The following is a 17234-nucleotide window of genomic DNA, read 5'->3' as shown; positions in this document are numbered from 1 at the left end:
CGTCATGCCCATGTTGAGGAGATCAACATTATGGGCGCCAAGAAGGACCCGCCTATCTACAAGAAAAAAAATAGCAGCATCAAAGGTGGAATTCGTGAGCTCGAGGACGGCTTGGGAAAGAACTTCATCGCGATCTGCAGCTATAGGGAATGGGGATGCGACCAAGAGTAGAAGAAACAACGAAATCCCTCGCCGAATATTGGTACCAAAATTCGCCATAACTCCTTTTTGTCTGGTCAGGTTCTTGGTTAGAAGTCCCTCTTTCATCCATAGTCGGACAGAAAAAGTGGAGAGGAAGGTACTGCAATCTCCCACCTGAAAATCGAGAACCTGCTCAGTGCTCAGCTTCCTTCATCCCCACAGAGGCCAATTGCTATAGATTGGACTAAGAGCTCGAGATCTGCTGGCTATGGCGGAGGTGGAAAGGCCCCTTTTGTTGTGCTCTAATCAAGGAGAAGCTCGAATTGAGGAGAAGCCTGAATCGAGGGATGTAAAGCGTTGCATGCTCAAGGAATCCAGGGAAGGGGAAGCCTTTGATAGATCCACATCAGTGTTCAAAGAGGAAGAAGTGGAGAGGGTGTTGATTTAGCAAGAGGGGATCGTGGAGGATGGGGAAGAAGGAGATGGCGAGGAAGATGGAAGAGGATTAGGAGGGAATTTCAAAAGCAGCGGCCCATTAAAGGGCCATTAAATTTTGGCAGCAAGATTTAGATAAGATTGCATGAGCTATCACCTTCATAGCTTGTAGAGGGCTTGTAACCGTGTTATTCATATATCATTTGATTCCATATTTCAAGAATATTCTCACAATATTACACAACCTAGACATCATGGTTGGATTGATTTTGCGATTGCATCCTCGACAATTCTTCCCCTATGGTTGATAGTGAATGGGAGAGGACTTGTGAGAACGTTCTAAAATAAGATGGCCTCATGGTTGAATTTTATAAGGGATTTTGGCATGTCATTTAGGATGTGTTACAATGGTGTTCTATTAGAAGGCATGACTAATGATTTGAGTTAGTAGACAGAGCTGTGATGCCCATCAGGGAGGCACCAAGGCTCCAACTGAGGCAACAATGAGCCTTACAATAGTGGCTACCTCTCTAGCCAAGAGCAGATCAAGTTCCCTCTCATTGCTTTATGCCAGCGGGGACGAGGCAAACTACAAAAGAGGAGGAAAGGGAGGAGTAGGGCAGGGTGAGACAAAGGTCTGTTGTAGAGCAATGGATGCTAGGGCCTAGCCAAAGAAATGAAACTTCGTGACCGATGATGCCAAATAGATTCTGAACACAAGAGTTGCATTGTCATTGGTGTCGAGACAATAGAGGGAAGAGGATGGAGATGTAGGCATTTAGCAAATATAGATTCCACCCCATAAGATCCATAGCTTGTAATGGGTGGAATCCATAGTTTCCACGCACACTAAATATTTGTGAGAATTATTTTTCCCTTTCATAGGCATATAACCATGGTGGATGCCCCTTGGCCTCCTTTACCCCACTCTCTCCTAGTCCTCCTAGCAACACCTTGTGCCTCCCCTTGCCTCGTGGAAATAGTAGCCCTCCTGACGAGCATTTTCTCTTTGCCCTACACTAACCTCTGCTCATCCATTGCTTCAACTCGCCTAGCCATGTGGTTGCCCTACTATCCACCAAGACTCCTAGCTATGGTGAAAGGGAGGTGGCTCAACGGGTTTCCTTGTGCCCCCCTCAACCTTGTGTACATTAGGCTAGCTACTTCTTGTTAAATTATGCTAGGCTTCATTATTACTATACATTGTGTTAATCAGATGTATGACTATAATATAACTGCATTTAGGACCTATGCTCCAAAGCCATGCTAACACCTATGTACAACCACATCCATGACAACTTGGGGAGATTTTAGCATTGTCCTTCTAATAACTAATCCACCACTAGATGCCGCAAACAATAGCATTTTTAGGCATTGTGTAGCATATGCTGCAAACAACAAGATGACATTTCTAGGCATTGTATAGCGTATATAATACCTCGAGAAAAGATATGGTCTAAAGAAGCTAGAAAGGGTCTTCTTTAATCTTTGAAGATACCATACATAAGAGCCTTCTTTAGCTCTCAATGTAGCAGACACACGGGCTTATGTTCTCCTAACCTAGAAACAGTATTATTCTTTCATTTACTTTGAATTCATCATGTTTACCATATTCTAGTTCAAACTATCACTGGTAGTGATGCTCATGGTACTTGCTAATCTACAACTCTAGGCACAAGTGCATGAAAAACACTCAAGCATAATGGGATTCTCACTCAATGACAAATTCTCATTTTGCTTTTGATCCCTTGTTGCTATATGGATACTATATTTTCCCAAGTGGGAGAATCCTTTTGAATAGGGATATCTAAAAATAAATACCTTACTTCTTTACTCTCATAGGTTTTATCCAATGGATTTAATTATAGGAGTGGCTCTCCACTATCTATCCTTTTTTAAATAATAGATCAATTGTTTGAGAGCCAGAAGGATCTTTACAAAGGCAGTGCTAAATAGACTGAGTAGAACTGTGGATAGAAATAAAAAAAAAGAGAGTGACAAGATTTAAAGACTTCAAAAAATAAATTCAAGCATTCTAATCTCATCCTAATGAAACGGCCAAAAAAGAGCAATAAAGAGAGAAAATTATAGCATCATAATCTCATCCTAATGCAAAGGCCAAAAAGAGCAATAAAGAGAAAAGGTTTTTAGAATTCTCTAGAATTCAAGAAAGCATAGTATTCTAATCTCATCCTAATGCAAAGGCCAAAAAGAGCAATAAAGAGAGAAAAGATTTTTAGAATTCTCTAGAATTCAAGAAAATGCAAGAGGAGCGCTTACTCATTTCAAAAGGAAAAGGCCAGTACTAGCATTTCAAAATGTCCCATGACATAAGCCACTCTACGCAAATATCCATGTCACATGTTGCACTCTAGATAATTTTTAATATAAAATGCCCTTCTGTATATTAACCTTTGGGTATTAAATTACTTCCTTATGTATATATAGATCTGTAAGTAATTGAATTAATAAAAACCTATCTGTTGAACTCACGTGATAGGGTTACATATGACAAGTGACCCCCCCAAGAATGAAGGGCACGTTCCTTGGTCTTATAATTTTTGGAGAGAAAGTGTGCCAACTCTCCCTCCACACTATACGTGTGGTTATGTGCTAAATGCGAAGTACCATATGCAAAATACAAAGTACTATGTGCAAAATTCAAATTGCTAAGTGCCAAATTGAAACTGCTTTGTGCTAATTGCAAGTTTAAAGTACTATGTGCTAAATGAAAAGTCTTATATGCCAAAATACTATGTGCAAAATGTAAGAAAATAATACAATGTCTGTGCTCAACAGATAATAGGATCTCGTACACAAGAGAGAAAACAAGATCGTATGGAGAATCAAAAATTTGATTACTATAGAACTGATACAATAGATGGCACTGCCTCCCAACCGTGCGCTCCTATGAAAGAAGCTTTGATGGCGTGCTGGAAACAGTAGAAGACGGAGGCTGGATGCTAAGGAATCAGGGTTGCTGTAGCCAGTGATGAAATGGGCTTCACGGGCTTGCTCTTATATAGCCACCAGTCGTAGTCGGTTAGGCTCAATTGGGTGGCCGACCCAGTCCGCCCAAAACGGTCGACTGGGTCCCGAAATAGGCCACCAACCATATGATAGAACCGGTGCGCAAAACAGAGCAACTGACCTATGGTTGCCGTTCGGCCCATAGCCATCCGGGATCATCTAAGGCTCCAAACAGGCCCCGCAACCCGAGAGTGGGCTGCCTCGAGAAATGCTCCGTCTACCCTCAGTGCGGTCAGTCAAGGGATGCCTTCCCGCACTTGCATGTAGCCTAGTTGGCGGTGTGCCAACTCTATCTGAAGCCGTCCAGCCATCAGGCCACACATGGCCCCCTTCTGGTGTCCAAACCAGGACCTATCGGATAACCGAGCTACTCAAATCCCTTCTCCTCATATGGGGGGCTTACAAGTAGAGTTAGTTGGTTCCCGTGTAGTTAGACAAGAGTGGAGCATTGATATCTCACACCCCCCCTCAATGTCCACCCGCAAGTGAACTTACTTTTTCGGCCCAATGCCAAGTCGATGAAGATGCCTCTCCAGCAAGTCTCTTCCAAGAGCCTTCGTGAAGATGTCTGCAGCATTCTTTGTAGTCGGACAGTACACCAAGTCGACCTCTCCATCCATGATCAGCTCGCGTACAAAGTGATATTGAATCTCAATGTGTTTTGTGTGAGCGTGGAACACCGAGTTCTTTGCAATCGTCATGCAACTCTGATTGTCACATGATAACTGCGTAGGCTTGTTTTGCACTGCACCCATGTCTCCCAAAATCATCCTCAACCACACTGCCTCGCAAGAAGCAAAGCATGCAGATTTGTACTCGGCCTCCGTAGAAGAAAGAGCAACTGTGGGTTGCTTCTTGCTGACCCATGACACAACCTCAAATCCAAGTGAGAAACAGTAACCTGTCACTGATCTCTTGCTATCCACGTCTCCTGCCCAATCCGAGTCACAGAATCCGGTCAAGATGTTGCCCTTGGTATAGGTGATGCCATAATCAAGTGTGCCTTTGATGTATTTCAGCACCCGCATCCTTGCCCTCCAATGGTTCTCCCGGGGCTTATTGGAAAACCTGCTTAGTACACCGGTCGCAAAACTGATGTCCGGCCGTGTGTTGCACAGGTAGATTAAGCTGCCCACAAGCCTTCTGTACTTCGCTTCATCCACCAGTGGTGATGAATCCTCGTTTGAGAGCTTCGCGTCAACCTCCATAGGGGTACCAACTGTCTTGCACTTAGCCATGCCAAATGCCTTCAGTATCTCTCCAGCATACTTCAGTTGGGAAATGAAGATCTGTTTTGGCTCCTGCCAAACTTCAATCCCCAAACAAAAATGCATCAGTTCGAGGTCTGTCATTTCAAACTCTCTTCCTAGCAAATGCTTCATCTGCGAGATCTTCTCTTCATGGTTCCCTATTATGACAAGGTCATCCACATAAAGGACCACGATCATATACCTGCCTCCTCTGAAGATATACAAATTTGCATCAGATGGGCTCCTCCTGAACCCGTTTTGTAGAAAGTAGGTATCAATTCGCTGGTACCACGCTCGTGGGGCCTGTTTCAGCCCATAAAGTACCTTCTTCAGTTTGCAGACTTTACCTTCTAAACCGGGGATCTCAAAACCTGGTGGTTGTTCCATGTATACCTCCTCCTTGAGATCTCCATTCAGAAAGGCGGATTTCACATCCATCTGAAACAGAGCTGAAACATAGGCCAACTTCCCTCGGCAGCTAAAGCCAAAACACTGCGAATTGTGGTTAGTCGAGCTGTGGGAGCAAAAGTATCTTGATAATCAAAACCATGTACCTGTGCAAATCCTTTTGCCATGAGCCGAGCCTTGTACTTATCCAATGTGCCGTCGGACTTGTACTTGGTCTTGTACACCCACTTGGTTCTGATTACCTTGCGTTTTGGTGGTCGATCCACAAGGTCCCAAGTGTTGTTCTTCATTATAGAGCCATACTCCAACTGCATAGCCTCCATCCACCTATCATGGCCCTGTGCCTCTTCAAGGCACACGGGTTCATCAGCACGGATCACTTCTGTCATCAAAGCATAGTTGACCAAGTGTTCCTGCGCCCTTCTTTGCTCCTCTAATCTCTTGGACCGGCGGTGTTTGGATGGTTCCTCCTCAATGCTTGGAGGTTCTCTGCCGTCCAAAAGCTGCTTTACCCACTTCGGGAATGGCCGTTGCCGTTGTGGTTCTGCAGGCTCTTCTTCATCTTCTTTGTCTTGAATCCTCCCAAGCACCGTTGGGGGAGTTCGGTCTGCTGTTGGTGGCGGTACTGGATGGATATCCTGGTCCTGGTTGTCTGGGAAGGAAGCATCCTCCTCCAATTGATGTGGCTGTTCTAAGACGACCACATCGCGACTTACAATTACCTTCTTGGTAACAGGGTTATAGAGACGGTGACCCTTCGTCTCTTCACTGTAGCCCAAGAAAATACACTTCCGGCTCTTCGGTTCCCATTTGGTCCTGGTAGCATCAGGGACATGCACAAAACAGTCACATCCAAAAACTCTGAAATGTGTAGCTGAAGGTTTCTTACCAGAAAAGGCCTGCAGTGGAGTCATCCCATTCACAGCCTTCGTGTAGCTACGATTGAGAATGTAAACTGTAGTGTTACATGCTTCAGCCTAGAAAGTCTTTGGCAAATCTTTCCCTTTCATCATACTCTGGCCCATTTCGCAGATGACGTGCATCTTGCATTCTGCTACTCCATTTTGCTGTGATGTATGTGGCGGGGGTTTCTGCCTTTGGATACCGTGACTTTTGCAGTAACTTTTGAATTCAGTCGATGTGAACTCTCCACCTCTGTCTAATCTCAGCTTCTTCACCTTCCTCCCCGATTCTTTCTCGACCATTACATGCCATTCCTTGAACCTACTGAAAGCCTCGTCTTTCATCTTCAGGAAGTATATCCATATCCTTCTACTGTAGTCATCGATCAGCGTCATGAAGTAGAAGGAACCACCCAAAGCTTCCGTCTCCATCTTTCCACAGAGGTCCGTGTGAACGAGCTCTAGAAGAGCCTTTGCCCTGCTGGCCTCTTTAGGAAAGGGCTGCCGATGCTGCTTGCCCATCATGCAAGCTTCACATACATCGCGCAGATCTGAAATTTTTGGTAGGTCTGCAATCATTCCACTTTTATGCATCTCCTTCAAAGAACTAAGGTTTAGATGACCAAGCCTCTCATGCCACAGCTTAGTGTTCTTCACATCCGCTCGAGCACTAAAAGCTAAGAGTTCGTAAATGTTGTTGCGCCGTGTACCTTTACCAACGACCTTCCCTTGATGAAGATCCAGAATCTGTGCACCATTCTTATCAAATTGAACTTTGAGGTCCCGATCCGTGATCGCAGAAATTGACAACAAGTTCCTCTTGATATCTGGCACATAAAGAACATCAGACAACTGTTTTACAACTCCATCTGACTTGAGAGCAATCGTACCTTTTCCTTTTGCTGGACATTTTGCATCATTGCCGACTGCTACCATGATGTCATTCCCTACCGGTTGTAGAGAGGTACACCAATCCTTCCGATTGGTCATGTGGCGCGATGCACCACTGTCAATGATCCAAGGTTCATCCACAGGTACATGAACTGCCTTCATGCAAATCTCCTCAATTGCTACGAACAGCTCTATTGGTACTGCTTGCGCGCTATTGTTGGACTCTTTCTTTACTCCGTTCTTCTCATCTGCAATCTTCTTTCGGCGCTCATTCTGCTTGTGCCCTGCCTTGTTGCAATAGAAGCACTTGATCTTCTTCTTTCTCTTTTTATCATAAGAAGAAGATGGGTTACCAGAGTCCTTACCCTTACCTTTCTTTGATCCGGTCCAGAAAGTCGAATCTTCTCCAGTCCTTGTCTTTTGACGCATCTCCTCCTCTAGAAGCATCGCGCTGAAATCCTCAAAGTTGAGGGGCGGATTTCTGTTCTGCGTATTCAGCGCCGTAACAAGACAATCGTACTTTGGTGGGAGAATCCGTATGCACCTTCGTGCTAGATTCTCGCTGGTGATGGTAATGCCAATCGCAGTCATCTGATCGCGCAGATTCTTCACCCTGGTGATGAACTTCTTTGCCGCTTCAGACAGACAATTTTTCATTCGTGAGTTGAGCCTCCAGATTCTGAATCCGTGTTTGATTCATGGTCTCGTACTGATTTTTCAAGACCGTCCATGCCTCCTCCGCTGTGGTGACATGTTGAATTAATGCCATGACGGAATCACCAACACTGCAGACAATAGAACACAGCGCATCTGCATTTCTTCTTGTCCACATGAGAATCTCATCCGCAGTTGGCACTATCTATTGTCCTGCATTGGCTGGATCCGGTCTCGGAATTGCTGGCCTCACATCCACCCCAGTAGCAGTGTCCCAAAGCTCATATGCGCTTAGGATGGTCTTCATCTTGAACTTCTAGAGAGGATAGTTAGAGCCGTCCAACTTTTCGCTTTCGCCGAACGGTGGGATTCGCAGTCTTGCGGGCTGGGCCATCTCTCACAATCTGTCGCAAACAGAAACACACTACCAAATCTTCTTGCTAGAGTCCAGGCTCTGATACCATGTAAGAAAATAATACAATGTCTGTGCTCAACAGATAACAGGATCTCGTACACAAGAGAGAAAACAAGATAGTATGGAGAATCAAAAATTTGATTACTGTAGAACTGATACAATAGATGGCGCTGCCTCCCAACCGTGCGCTCCTGTGAAAGAAGCTTCGATGGCATGCTAGAAACAGTAGAAGACGGAGGCTGGATGATAAGGAATCAGGGTTGCTGTAGCCAGTGATGAAATGGGCTTCACGGGCTTGCTCTTATATAGCCACCAGTCGTAGTCGGTTAGGCTCAATTGGGTGGCCGACCTAGTCTGCCCAAAATGGTCGACTGGGGGTCGGTCTCGAAATAGGCCACCGACCATATGATAGAACTGGTGCGCAAAACAGAGCAACTAACCTATGAAATCCATTCGGCCCACAGCCATCCGAGATCATCTGAGGCTCCAAACGGGCCCCGTAATCCGAGAGTGGGCCGCCCCGGGAAATGCTCTGTCTACCCTCAGTGCGGTTAGTCAAGGGATGCCTTCCCACACTTGCATGTAGCCTAGTTGGCGGTGTGCCAACTCTATCTGAAGCCGTCCAGCCATCGGGCCACACATGGCCCCCATCTGGTGTGCAAACCAGGACCCGTCGGATAACCGAGCTACTGAAATGCTTTCTCCTCATATGGGGGGCTTACAAGTAGAGTTAGCTGGTTCCCGCGTAGTTACACGAGAGTGGCGCATTGATATCTAACACAAAATGCAAAATTATATGAGCCCAAGGAAGGGCACGTTCCTTGGTCATATAATTTTTGGAGAGGAAGTGTGCCAACTCTCCCCCCACATTATACGTGTCGTTATGTACTAAATGCAAAGTATCATGTGCAAAATGCAAAGTGCTATGTGCAAAATTCAAATTTCTAAGTACCAAATTCAAACTGCTTTGTGCTAATTGCAAGTTTAAAGTACTATGTGCTAAATGAAAAGTCCTATATGCCAAAATACCATGTGCTAAATGCAAAATAATATGAACCCAAGGAAGGGCACGTTCCTTGGTTATATAATTTTTGGAGAGGAAGTGTGCCAACTCTCCCCCCACATTATACGTGTCGTTACGTACTAAATGCAAAGTATCATGTGCAAAATGCAAAGTGCTATGTGCAAAATGCAAATTGCTAAGTGCTAAATTGAAACTGCTTTGTGCTAAATGCAAGTTGAAAGTAATATGTGCTAAATGAAAAGTGCTAGATCCCAAATTCAAATTGCTACCAACCATATACAAAGTGCTAAATTAAAAGTGCTATATCTTAAATTATTGCTATGAAATATATGCAAAATGATATTTGCTAAACACAAACTCCTATGTGCAAAATGCAAAGAGCTATTTACCATGTGCTATATTCGAAATGCTATATGCTACATTCAAATTGCTATATGCTATATTCAAATTGCTATCAACATAAACTAGAGATGTTATAAATTTTGTGTGTGAAATATAAAGTGTTAAATTTGTATTGCTACATGCTATATGAAAAATGTTGTTTACTAATAAATACAAACTGATATGAGTCCAAAGAAAAGGACGTTCCTTGGTCTTATAATTTAAGAGGAGTGTCCTACTTCCTCCCACACAAACATAAAATTTTATGTTAAATGAAACATTATATGTGCCAAATGAAAAGTCTTATGTGCTAAATTTAAATTCCTATGTACTAAATTTAAATTCATATGTCTTGAATGCGATTTAAATGAACCTTATAAATTGCACCTTCCTTTGTCTTACAACTTTAAGAAAGAAACTGTGCAAACTCTGTCATCACAAAAACATGTAGTTATGTGATAAATACAAAATGCTACATGATCTTATAAAATGAGAGAGAAAGCATGGAAACTCTCCTTCCACACTAATGTGTGATTATGTGTAAAATACAAATTGCATATTTGCAAAATACTATATGCTAAAATGCAAGTTGATATAAATCCAAAGAAGGGGACATTCATTGGTGTTATAATTTTAAGATATGAAGTGTGCTAGTTAAACCCTCATCCATTAAACCCAAAAAGGTACTTCTATTGTCACATTCTGCTTACTTCATTTTATAAATTCAATAAGAATCAATTGTATAGTAAGACATATAAACTTAATAAAATTCTAAATTTATGGAAAATCACAACAAATTCATTGAAATATATTCTAGCTCAATACAGCTACTTGCCTGGAACTAGTTTCGTCTCTTTTCCTCTCTTTTCTCCTCTCTTTTTCTCTCTTATCTCCTCTCTTTTTCTCTCTTTTTTCTCCTCTCTTTTCTCCTCTCTTTCCTTCTCTCTTTTTCTCTCTTTTATCCTCACTTTTTCTCTCTTTTTCCTTCTCTCTTTTATCCTCTCTTTTCGTGTCTTTTCCTCTCTTATCTCCTCTATTTTTCTCTCTTTTTTCTCCTCTCTTTTCCTCTATTTTCCTCTCTTTTCTCCTCTCTTTCCTTCTCTCTTTTTCTCTCTTTTTCTCTCTTTTCCCTTCTCTCTTTTATCCTTTCTTTTTGTCTCTTTTCGTCTCTTTTCTCCTCTCTTTTTCTCTCTTATCTCCTCTCTTTTTCTCTCTTTTTTCTCCTCTCTTTTTACCTCTCTTTTCCTCTCTTTTCCTCTCTTTTCTCCTCTCTTTCCTTCTCTTTTCCCCTCTCTTTTCCTCTCTTTTCTCCTCTCTTTCCTTCTCTCTTTTTCCCCACGTGAAGCTTCAATAGCCTGACATTGAGCAAGCAGATACAGACTTCTGTCACTCTAATTCAAAGAATGCAGGAGTCTGTAAATGCTTGCTCAATATCAGGCTGTCACTCTATTTTTTCTTTTGCATGATGGAAAGAGGGCATGCTCGATGGTAACCTTGTTCTTTTCTTTTCTTCAGTTCATCATGTGGACAGGAAGCTCTTCAATCTCACCTGATCTTCGGGATGCCATCTTTCGGGAGTTATATAACATTTTGGGACACCCTAGCCTCCCACTCTTGGGGAGTTATACACATACATGACGGATACTCTAAACCCCCCCCAGGAGTCGACAGAGCAGACTCCAAACCACCCCAATCCCACACCAACTGAGATTACCCCAGTGGAGTTGAGAGAGCCAAGCAGGCTATGGAGGCGAGCCCCTTCTGCCTTGCAAAGCCACCAGCATACTCTCATGCAGTCGAGAGTCACTTGTTCAGCTACGAGTGGCCATCATACCAGCTCAACATGACAGGGCAGCAGGCGTAGTAGTAGGGAGAGCAGTGGGCGATGCATGGCACAGTGCTTTGGGGGGGGTAATGGTGGGGGCGGGGATGATTCAGATGATGCAGACGTGCCATAGGGTGATGGTACGATCTTCTATGACATCACTCAGACAGGAGGCATCTTGATGGATGCACGGGGGAAGGACATCATGGGTTCTGTAATTGCTAACAACTATAGAGATTGCTTTATTCACTACTACAAAGAGCAGCCAGAAAAGTTGGCTGATGAGACCCTCGTTGCTGTTCGCTCTAGGTATCCCAATCCCCCCAATGTTAAGTTCACAGATAAATGGGCCAAGTCAAATATTGTAATGATACTTGCCAATAAAAGATCTTCGCTTAAGAGGCAGGAACTAGCTGAGATTGCTAGGAGAGAGGGCGGTCAACCACCAAGGGGCCAGCCCCACACCGCTCACAAGCATGAGTGGAAGAAAACAATGAAGGCAACGAAGGCGAACCCCAGTGTGCATCACGTGGAGGCACGAAGGATCCAAATGGAGCAATATGGAAACGTGCATTTTGAAGCAGGGAGTGTTGAATCATGGGAGGCCCAATTTGTAAGTATCGATCTCAAATTATATTGTGTTTATGTGGTTTATTAGGAGGTTGTTTCTTTGTACTAACCCCTCCGCAATTTGTGTCATCTCGCAACTTGATATCGTGGGTAGGTACCCTACTCCTGTCAAGATAGACTACCACCGCCACCATCACAGAGGAGATACATGGAGGCACTTCTATGATGACGGGTTGATTACTGAGGAGCAGTATATCCGGGCTATTGGAGCGTCTCCCTAGGTATTTAAAAGTAATTAAATAATGTCAATATTGTAAATAAAGATTTGATTTTTCATACATTGATACATGTCCCTCGTTTATAGGACCCTAGGACTGATCAGGAGGAAGAAGATGAGGAAGAAGGGAGCGAGGACACGGAGAACTTAGATTAGTCGTAGAAGTAGTGCTAGCTACTCTTTTTTGTACTTGAAGCCACTGGCTTGGCTTCGTGCCTCTCTTATATATACACTCCTCTTATTTTTTGTACTTGAAGCCACAGGACGTGGCGTGGCTTCGTGCTATATGTACATATAAGCACTTTTTGGGCTATGAATTAATATACACTCCTTTTATTTTTTTAAGCTTTCAATTTCCTTGTGCAACACTCTATCAACAATGAATGCCTTGTGAACTAAACGTTTTGGAGTTGTAATGTTTTATTCATAATTATAATCGTCGGCTATAGACGTGCTAACTAAAATGCATTGGCTGTAAGAATTGAATTGCACAATGTGGAAATGGGATTCTTGTAACCACATAGCATACACAACATTCTGTTCAACCACACAAATTTTTGCTTTTATTAAAAAAAAGATTCTGTAGAGCGGGGCATCCATGTTCATAGATGACAAAACTCTCCAATCATAGTCCTTTAACCCATCGACGGGCTTGTTGAGCACACAAGCCTGAGACATGCCTACTTATGGCAAAAGATGAAAGATTCAACTTATGGAAAAAGACGAAAGATCTACTAGTAACTTAGAGAGCTTGTCTTGTGCCCGTTTTGGAATTGAGGCAATATGAGCAAATCCGGAGGCAATATGAGAAAATCCAGTGCTTTCTTTTGCATTTGCACAAGTTTTGATATTCTTAGGAAATCCAGTGCTTTCTTTTGCCATGGCATAAGTTTGCCAATATGCAAACGATATAATTGGAGGATGTATGAAATATTTTGAGATCTTCCTTGAAGAGCCAAAGCTGTAAAAGTCCCATGACATACAATACAATATTTTGATCTCCCCACACTTTGCACAATACATGGACAAAAACATATCGGGAGATGCAAAGGGATAAACACAATAAGCACAAAAATACGTGCTACAAAAGCTTGGGCATGTCATAAGATGATCTCATACAAATATGAAGAGAAGAGGCAACATAGAAGACTAGACATTGTACGTTGAGAGTGGAGATGCAAGTTACAGAATTCTTTCAGCTTTTGATCACGTGCGCATCCACTAACAGAATGCGAGGAAGATACCTGCGACAAGATTCTTTCAGCTTCTCATTGCAACCACTTACATTCAAGTGTTGCAGTGACGAAAGTTGGCCAATTTCTTTTGGGAGTCCCTCGAGCTTCTGGCAGCCTCCTAGATTTAATCCTGTCAATGAGGAGAGCTGGCCGATCTCTTTTGGGAGTCGTTCCAGGCTTTTGCATCCTCCTAGATATAATCCTGTCAATGAGAACAGGTCGCCAATGCTTCGGGGTAATTCTTTCAGCTTCTCGCAGTCCGTTAGATCTAAGTGATGTAGTGATGTGAGCCGGCAAATCTCCTTTGGGAGCTTCTCGCGGCTCTTGCATCCTCCTAGATTTAATCCTCTCAGTGACGAGAGCTGGCCGATGCTAATTTGTGGTACTTCTTTCAGATTGTCGCCTTCGTGCAGATCTAAGACTTGGAGTGACGAGAGCTTGCAAATCTCTTCTGGGAGTCCTTGGAGCCGCTTGCATCCTCTTAGATATAATGCTGTCAACGAGGAGAGCAGGCCGATCTCGTGTGGTAATTCCTCTAGCGCCTCGCATCCCTCAAGACGTAATTCTTGCAATGACGAGAGCCCGCCGATCTCGTGTGGTATTTCTTTCAGCTTGTTGCATTCTTCTACCTTGAAGACTTCCAATGACGAGAGCTGCCCAATTCCTTTCGGTAGTTCCTCCAGGCTCCCGCATCCTCGAAGCCACAAGAATTTGAGCAAGCGGAGTTGCTCGGTTAATTCCTGGGGTAGTGTTTGGAATTGATAACAACGAAGCTCCAGCTTTCGAAGCTGCGTCAGACTTTTGAAGCTCGGCAAACTCTTCAGATTCATATTTAGTGTGAGCTTTTGGAGCGATTTGAACTCGCCGACGTTGGCCGGCAGCTGGTCGACCTCGCAAGCAGGTAAATCAAGGACAAGCTTGCGAAGTTCAGGCATGTTGCTTTGCAAGAATCCGGGGGGAAAAGTTGCCAGGCATTTCATTCTGAGCCGCAGAAACCGCAAATGTTGGAGACGAACAAATTGTTCGGGCAGCACTTGTGAGTGGTGATCGGTAATGTCTAGCAAGCGGAAATCACGTTCCGATAGCCCAAATTTATCAATGGACGGCCACTCTGAGTCATGCTCGGCTTCATAATCCTGCGCCTCAAATCAAAAGGGAAGTAAGTATGAAGTAATTACAGTTCGCAGAAAGAGTCAGGTGAGAGAGAGAGAGAGAGAACCTTGCGATATACCAAGCCAGCAGAAAGCTTTAGCTGGTCTACGTTCCTCGGACAAGATTTACCCTTGAGAACAAGCAATTGCAAGCTTTTCGGGCATTCACCCTCCATATAAGAACATTGCTCCATCACAAGCATTTTGAGGTTCTTGAATTTGTCTAAAGTATGTAATCCACTTCTGAATTCCCCGTCGATTCTCAACCATTGAAGGTCATTTGCTTCACCGGAATCGACCTACGATCCACAGATCATGAAATGAATGCAGCGTTACCAAATCATTCACAAGTAGTTGTGATCAGTCGAACAAGAAATACTTCTAATAGTTGTGATACTAATCCTTCGAGATGATATTAGGCCTTAGCTTGATTCTCTTGATAAGAAATTATATGGATTAATGAACGAATGACTGATAAACGCTTGCTAATCAATTGAACGTGCTACGCGAAAATTGAGACCATCATCAATGAGGGAGTTAGTAATTACCTTGCTAATCTCTTCAGGTACCACCGTCAATCTCCGCTCCTTTGCCAGCTTGCGGCCCAAAGCCACTAACAGGTCATGCATCGTCACAATCGCATTCCTCGGTCCCTGCATCTTCTTTTTCACCAAAGCCAACTTTTCCAGATCCTTGAGCGATCTCTCACTCCACATCGTTTCCACGTACTTAGACACTCTACTCCATTTCTCATCCACAAAGCAAGTGCTCACCAGTATGAATGCATCTCGAAGGCTGTCACTGAGTTGTTCATAGCTGAATTGGAGAGCAGAATACAATTTGTCCTCCCTCATGCCACTTACCTGACTCCTGCACTGTTTTAGATTCTTGATCGCATTCCTCCATTTGTCTTCGTCAACACTGCCATTCTTCCACCAAAGCTGTCTCCCAACAAGTTCTAGCGCCAAAGGCAACTTCCCACTCGCATCGACTACCTCCTTCACGAGACCGACATTCGGAAACGTCTGCGGCGGCTTATTTTCTCCAAAAGCATGCAAGCAAAGCAACTCCTCTGCTTCCTCTTGGCTCAGCAATTCCACCGGAAAAGTTTTTACATCATCAATGTTCATAGGTTTCGATGTAAGCAGCTCGGTACACACACTCTCGTCCCTCGTGGTTATCAATAGCCTGCTAGCTTTAGGAAGGTTCATCTCTTCTGGAAGCAGGTCCCTCAAATTATCAGAGCTCAACACATTGTCAATGTAGATGAAGCACGCTGCACGTCTACCTGACAAGACTTGTGCCAGCCGAAACCTAGAAATTGATGCATCAGAGCTTTCATTATATCTGTCCCCTGTCAACTGCTCTATCATATTCTTCTGCAAGGAAAAGATCTTCTCTCCAGTAGGCTTCTCCCCCAATACAACATAGCAGCGGTCCTTCCCATTGAACGAAATGACGGCATTGTAGACTTCATTTGAGAGGGCAGATTTCCCGATCCCGCCCATACCATGCAGGACCACGGCCACCACTTTGTCTTTTTCTTCAATCTTCAGTGTGTTTAGAACTTCTTTGACTCGCTCTTCCAAGCCAACTGCATTATCAAGATTCAACAGCCCTTATTGCACGCTAAAAGAAATACTGAATTAAAAAACCATAAGGCCGAACGTCATGGGAGATTTTGAATTGAGGAAACAAGGTTGACCTTTACGTAGTGCTGAGCCGACATCTCTAGGTGCCCCCGGCGGTGTTGTCACATGCTGGTGAATGTCAGTCAGCAGTTTCAAAGCAAGCTCACTTCGAAGCCCTTCGATCTCAGCCTGTATAGCATCCAATCTATTCTTGTCTATGTCCGTAGTTGCAAACCTGCACCATGAATGACTTAATATTGAGTGTTAAAGATATCTATTCACAAACGTAATTAACGAGAAATCCATTAATTACCTGCCGAATCCGGTCTTCTTTATGAATCTGCAGCACTCCACTAGCCCGTAGACAATCTGATGAGTGGCTTTTACAATATGTTCTCTAATCTGTTCTGGCGTGTTCTGTCTCTCCAGCAAGCATTTTAGATCCTTCCACAAGTTCACCAAGCCTTCTACTATGCTGTGGCATTGGTTATAGTGTTGGTCCGTCTGCTCCATTCGCTTGAGGACCCATCCGATGAACGACAGTCCCACAAAAGCCCAATGTAAGTCCTTTGCAATCCTGAGTGAATCCACTGCCAAGTTAACCGCTTCCTTGATTGCACCAGCAGAGCTAGCTGGGGCCTGCCGTTTCAAAGCACCCGAGTCCATTGGTTTAATCATTTGTACACGAAATATCCACAGGGGAGACATTCTTCATTTTGGTTTGCAAAAAATGCAAGAAATCGCTTCAAGCACAAGGGGTCAGTACGACTCAAAAATATCGAGTTAGAAATGCTGCGCTTGAACCTTTCCAAAGATTTTAGAAAAGGTGTCTTTAATCCAGGGTTCTGATTTCTTGTCTACGTTCTCCAGAATGTCCAGATTACAGTCGGCGGGCACAAGTTTCTGAGGGCTTCCCTTATCTGGTCGTTTAATCTGCAAGAAGAGGATCGTGATACGTAGTTATCTGTACCACCTTTGTAAAACGAAGTTTATGACTGCGAATACATACATTTA

General features: G+C 43.6%; 1 protein-coding gene across 1 annotated transcript; it reads right to left on the bottom strand.

Annotated features, from left to right (window-relative positions):
- Positions 1–13216: 13216 nt before the first annotated feature.
- On the bottom strand, positions 13217–16819 carry LOC147887114 (disease resistance protein Roq1-like). The gene is made up of 5 exons (XM_087394605.1): positions 16534–16819; positions 16295–16455; positions 15138–16183; positions 14658–14888; positions 13217–14574 (listed from the first exon to the last, which is right to left on the bottom strand). Exons 1-5 carry the CDS (start codon positions 16731–16733, stop codon positions 13399–13401), a joined length of 2814 nt encoding a protein of 937 aa, XP_087250731.1. The 5' UTR covers positions 16734–16819; the 3' UTR covers positions 13217–13398.
- Between the last annotated feature and the right edge of the window lie 415 nt (positions 16820–17234).

The sequence above is a fragment of the Dipteris shenzhenensis genome, chromosome 23 (genome assembly GCF_047967505.1).
Source record: "Dipteris shenzhenensis isolate YYH24624 ecotype China chromosome 23, Dip_SZ_1.0, whole genome shotgun sequence".
Taxonomy (NCBI): Eukaryota; Viridiplantae; Streptophyta; class Polypodiopsida; order Gleicheniales; family Dipteridaceae; genus Dipteris; species Dipteris shenzhenensis.
This window is presented reverse-complemented; position numbering and strand designations above follow the sequence as displayed.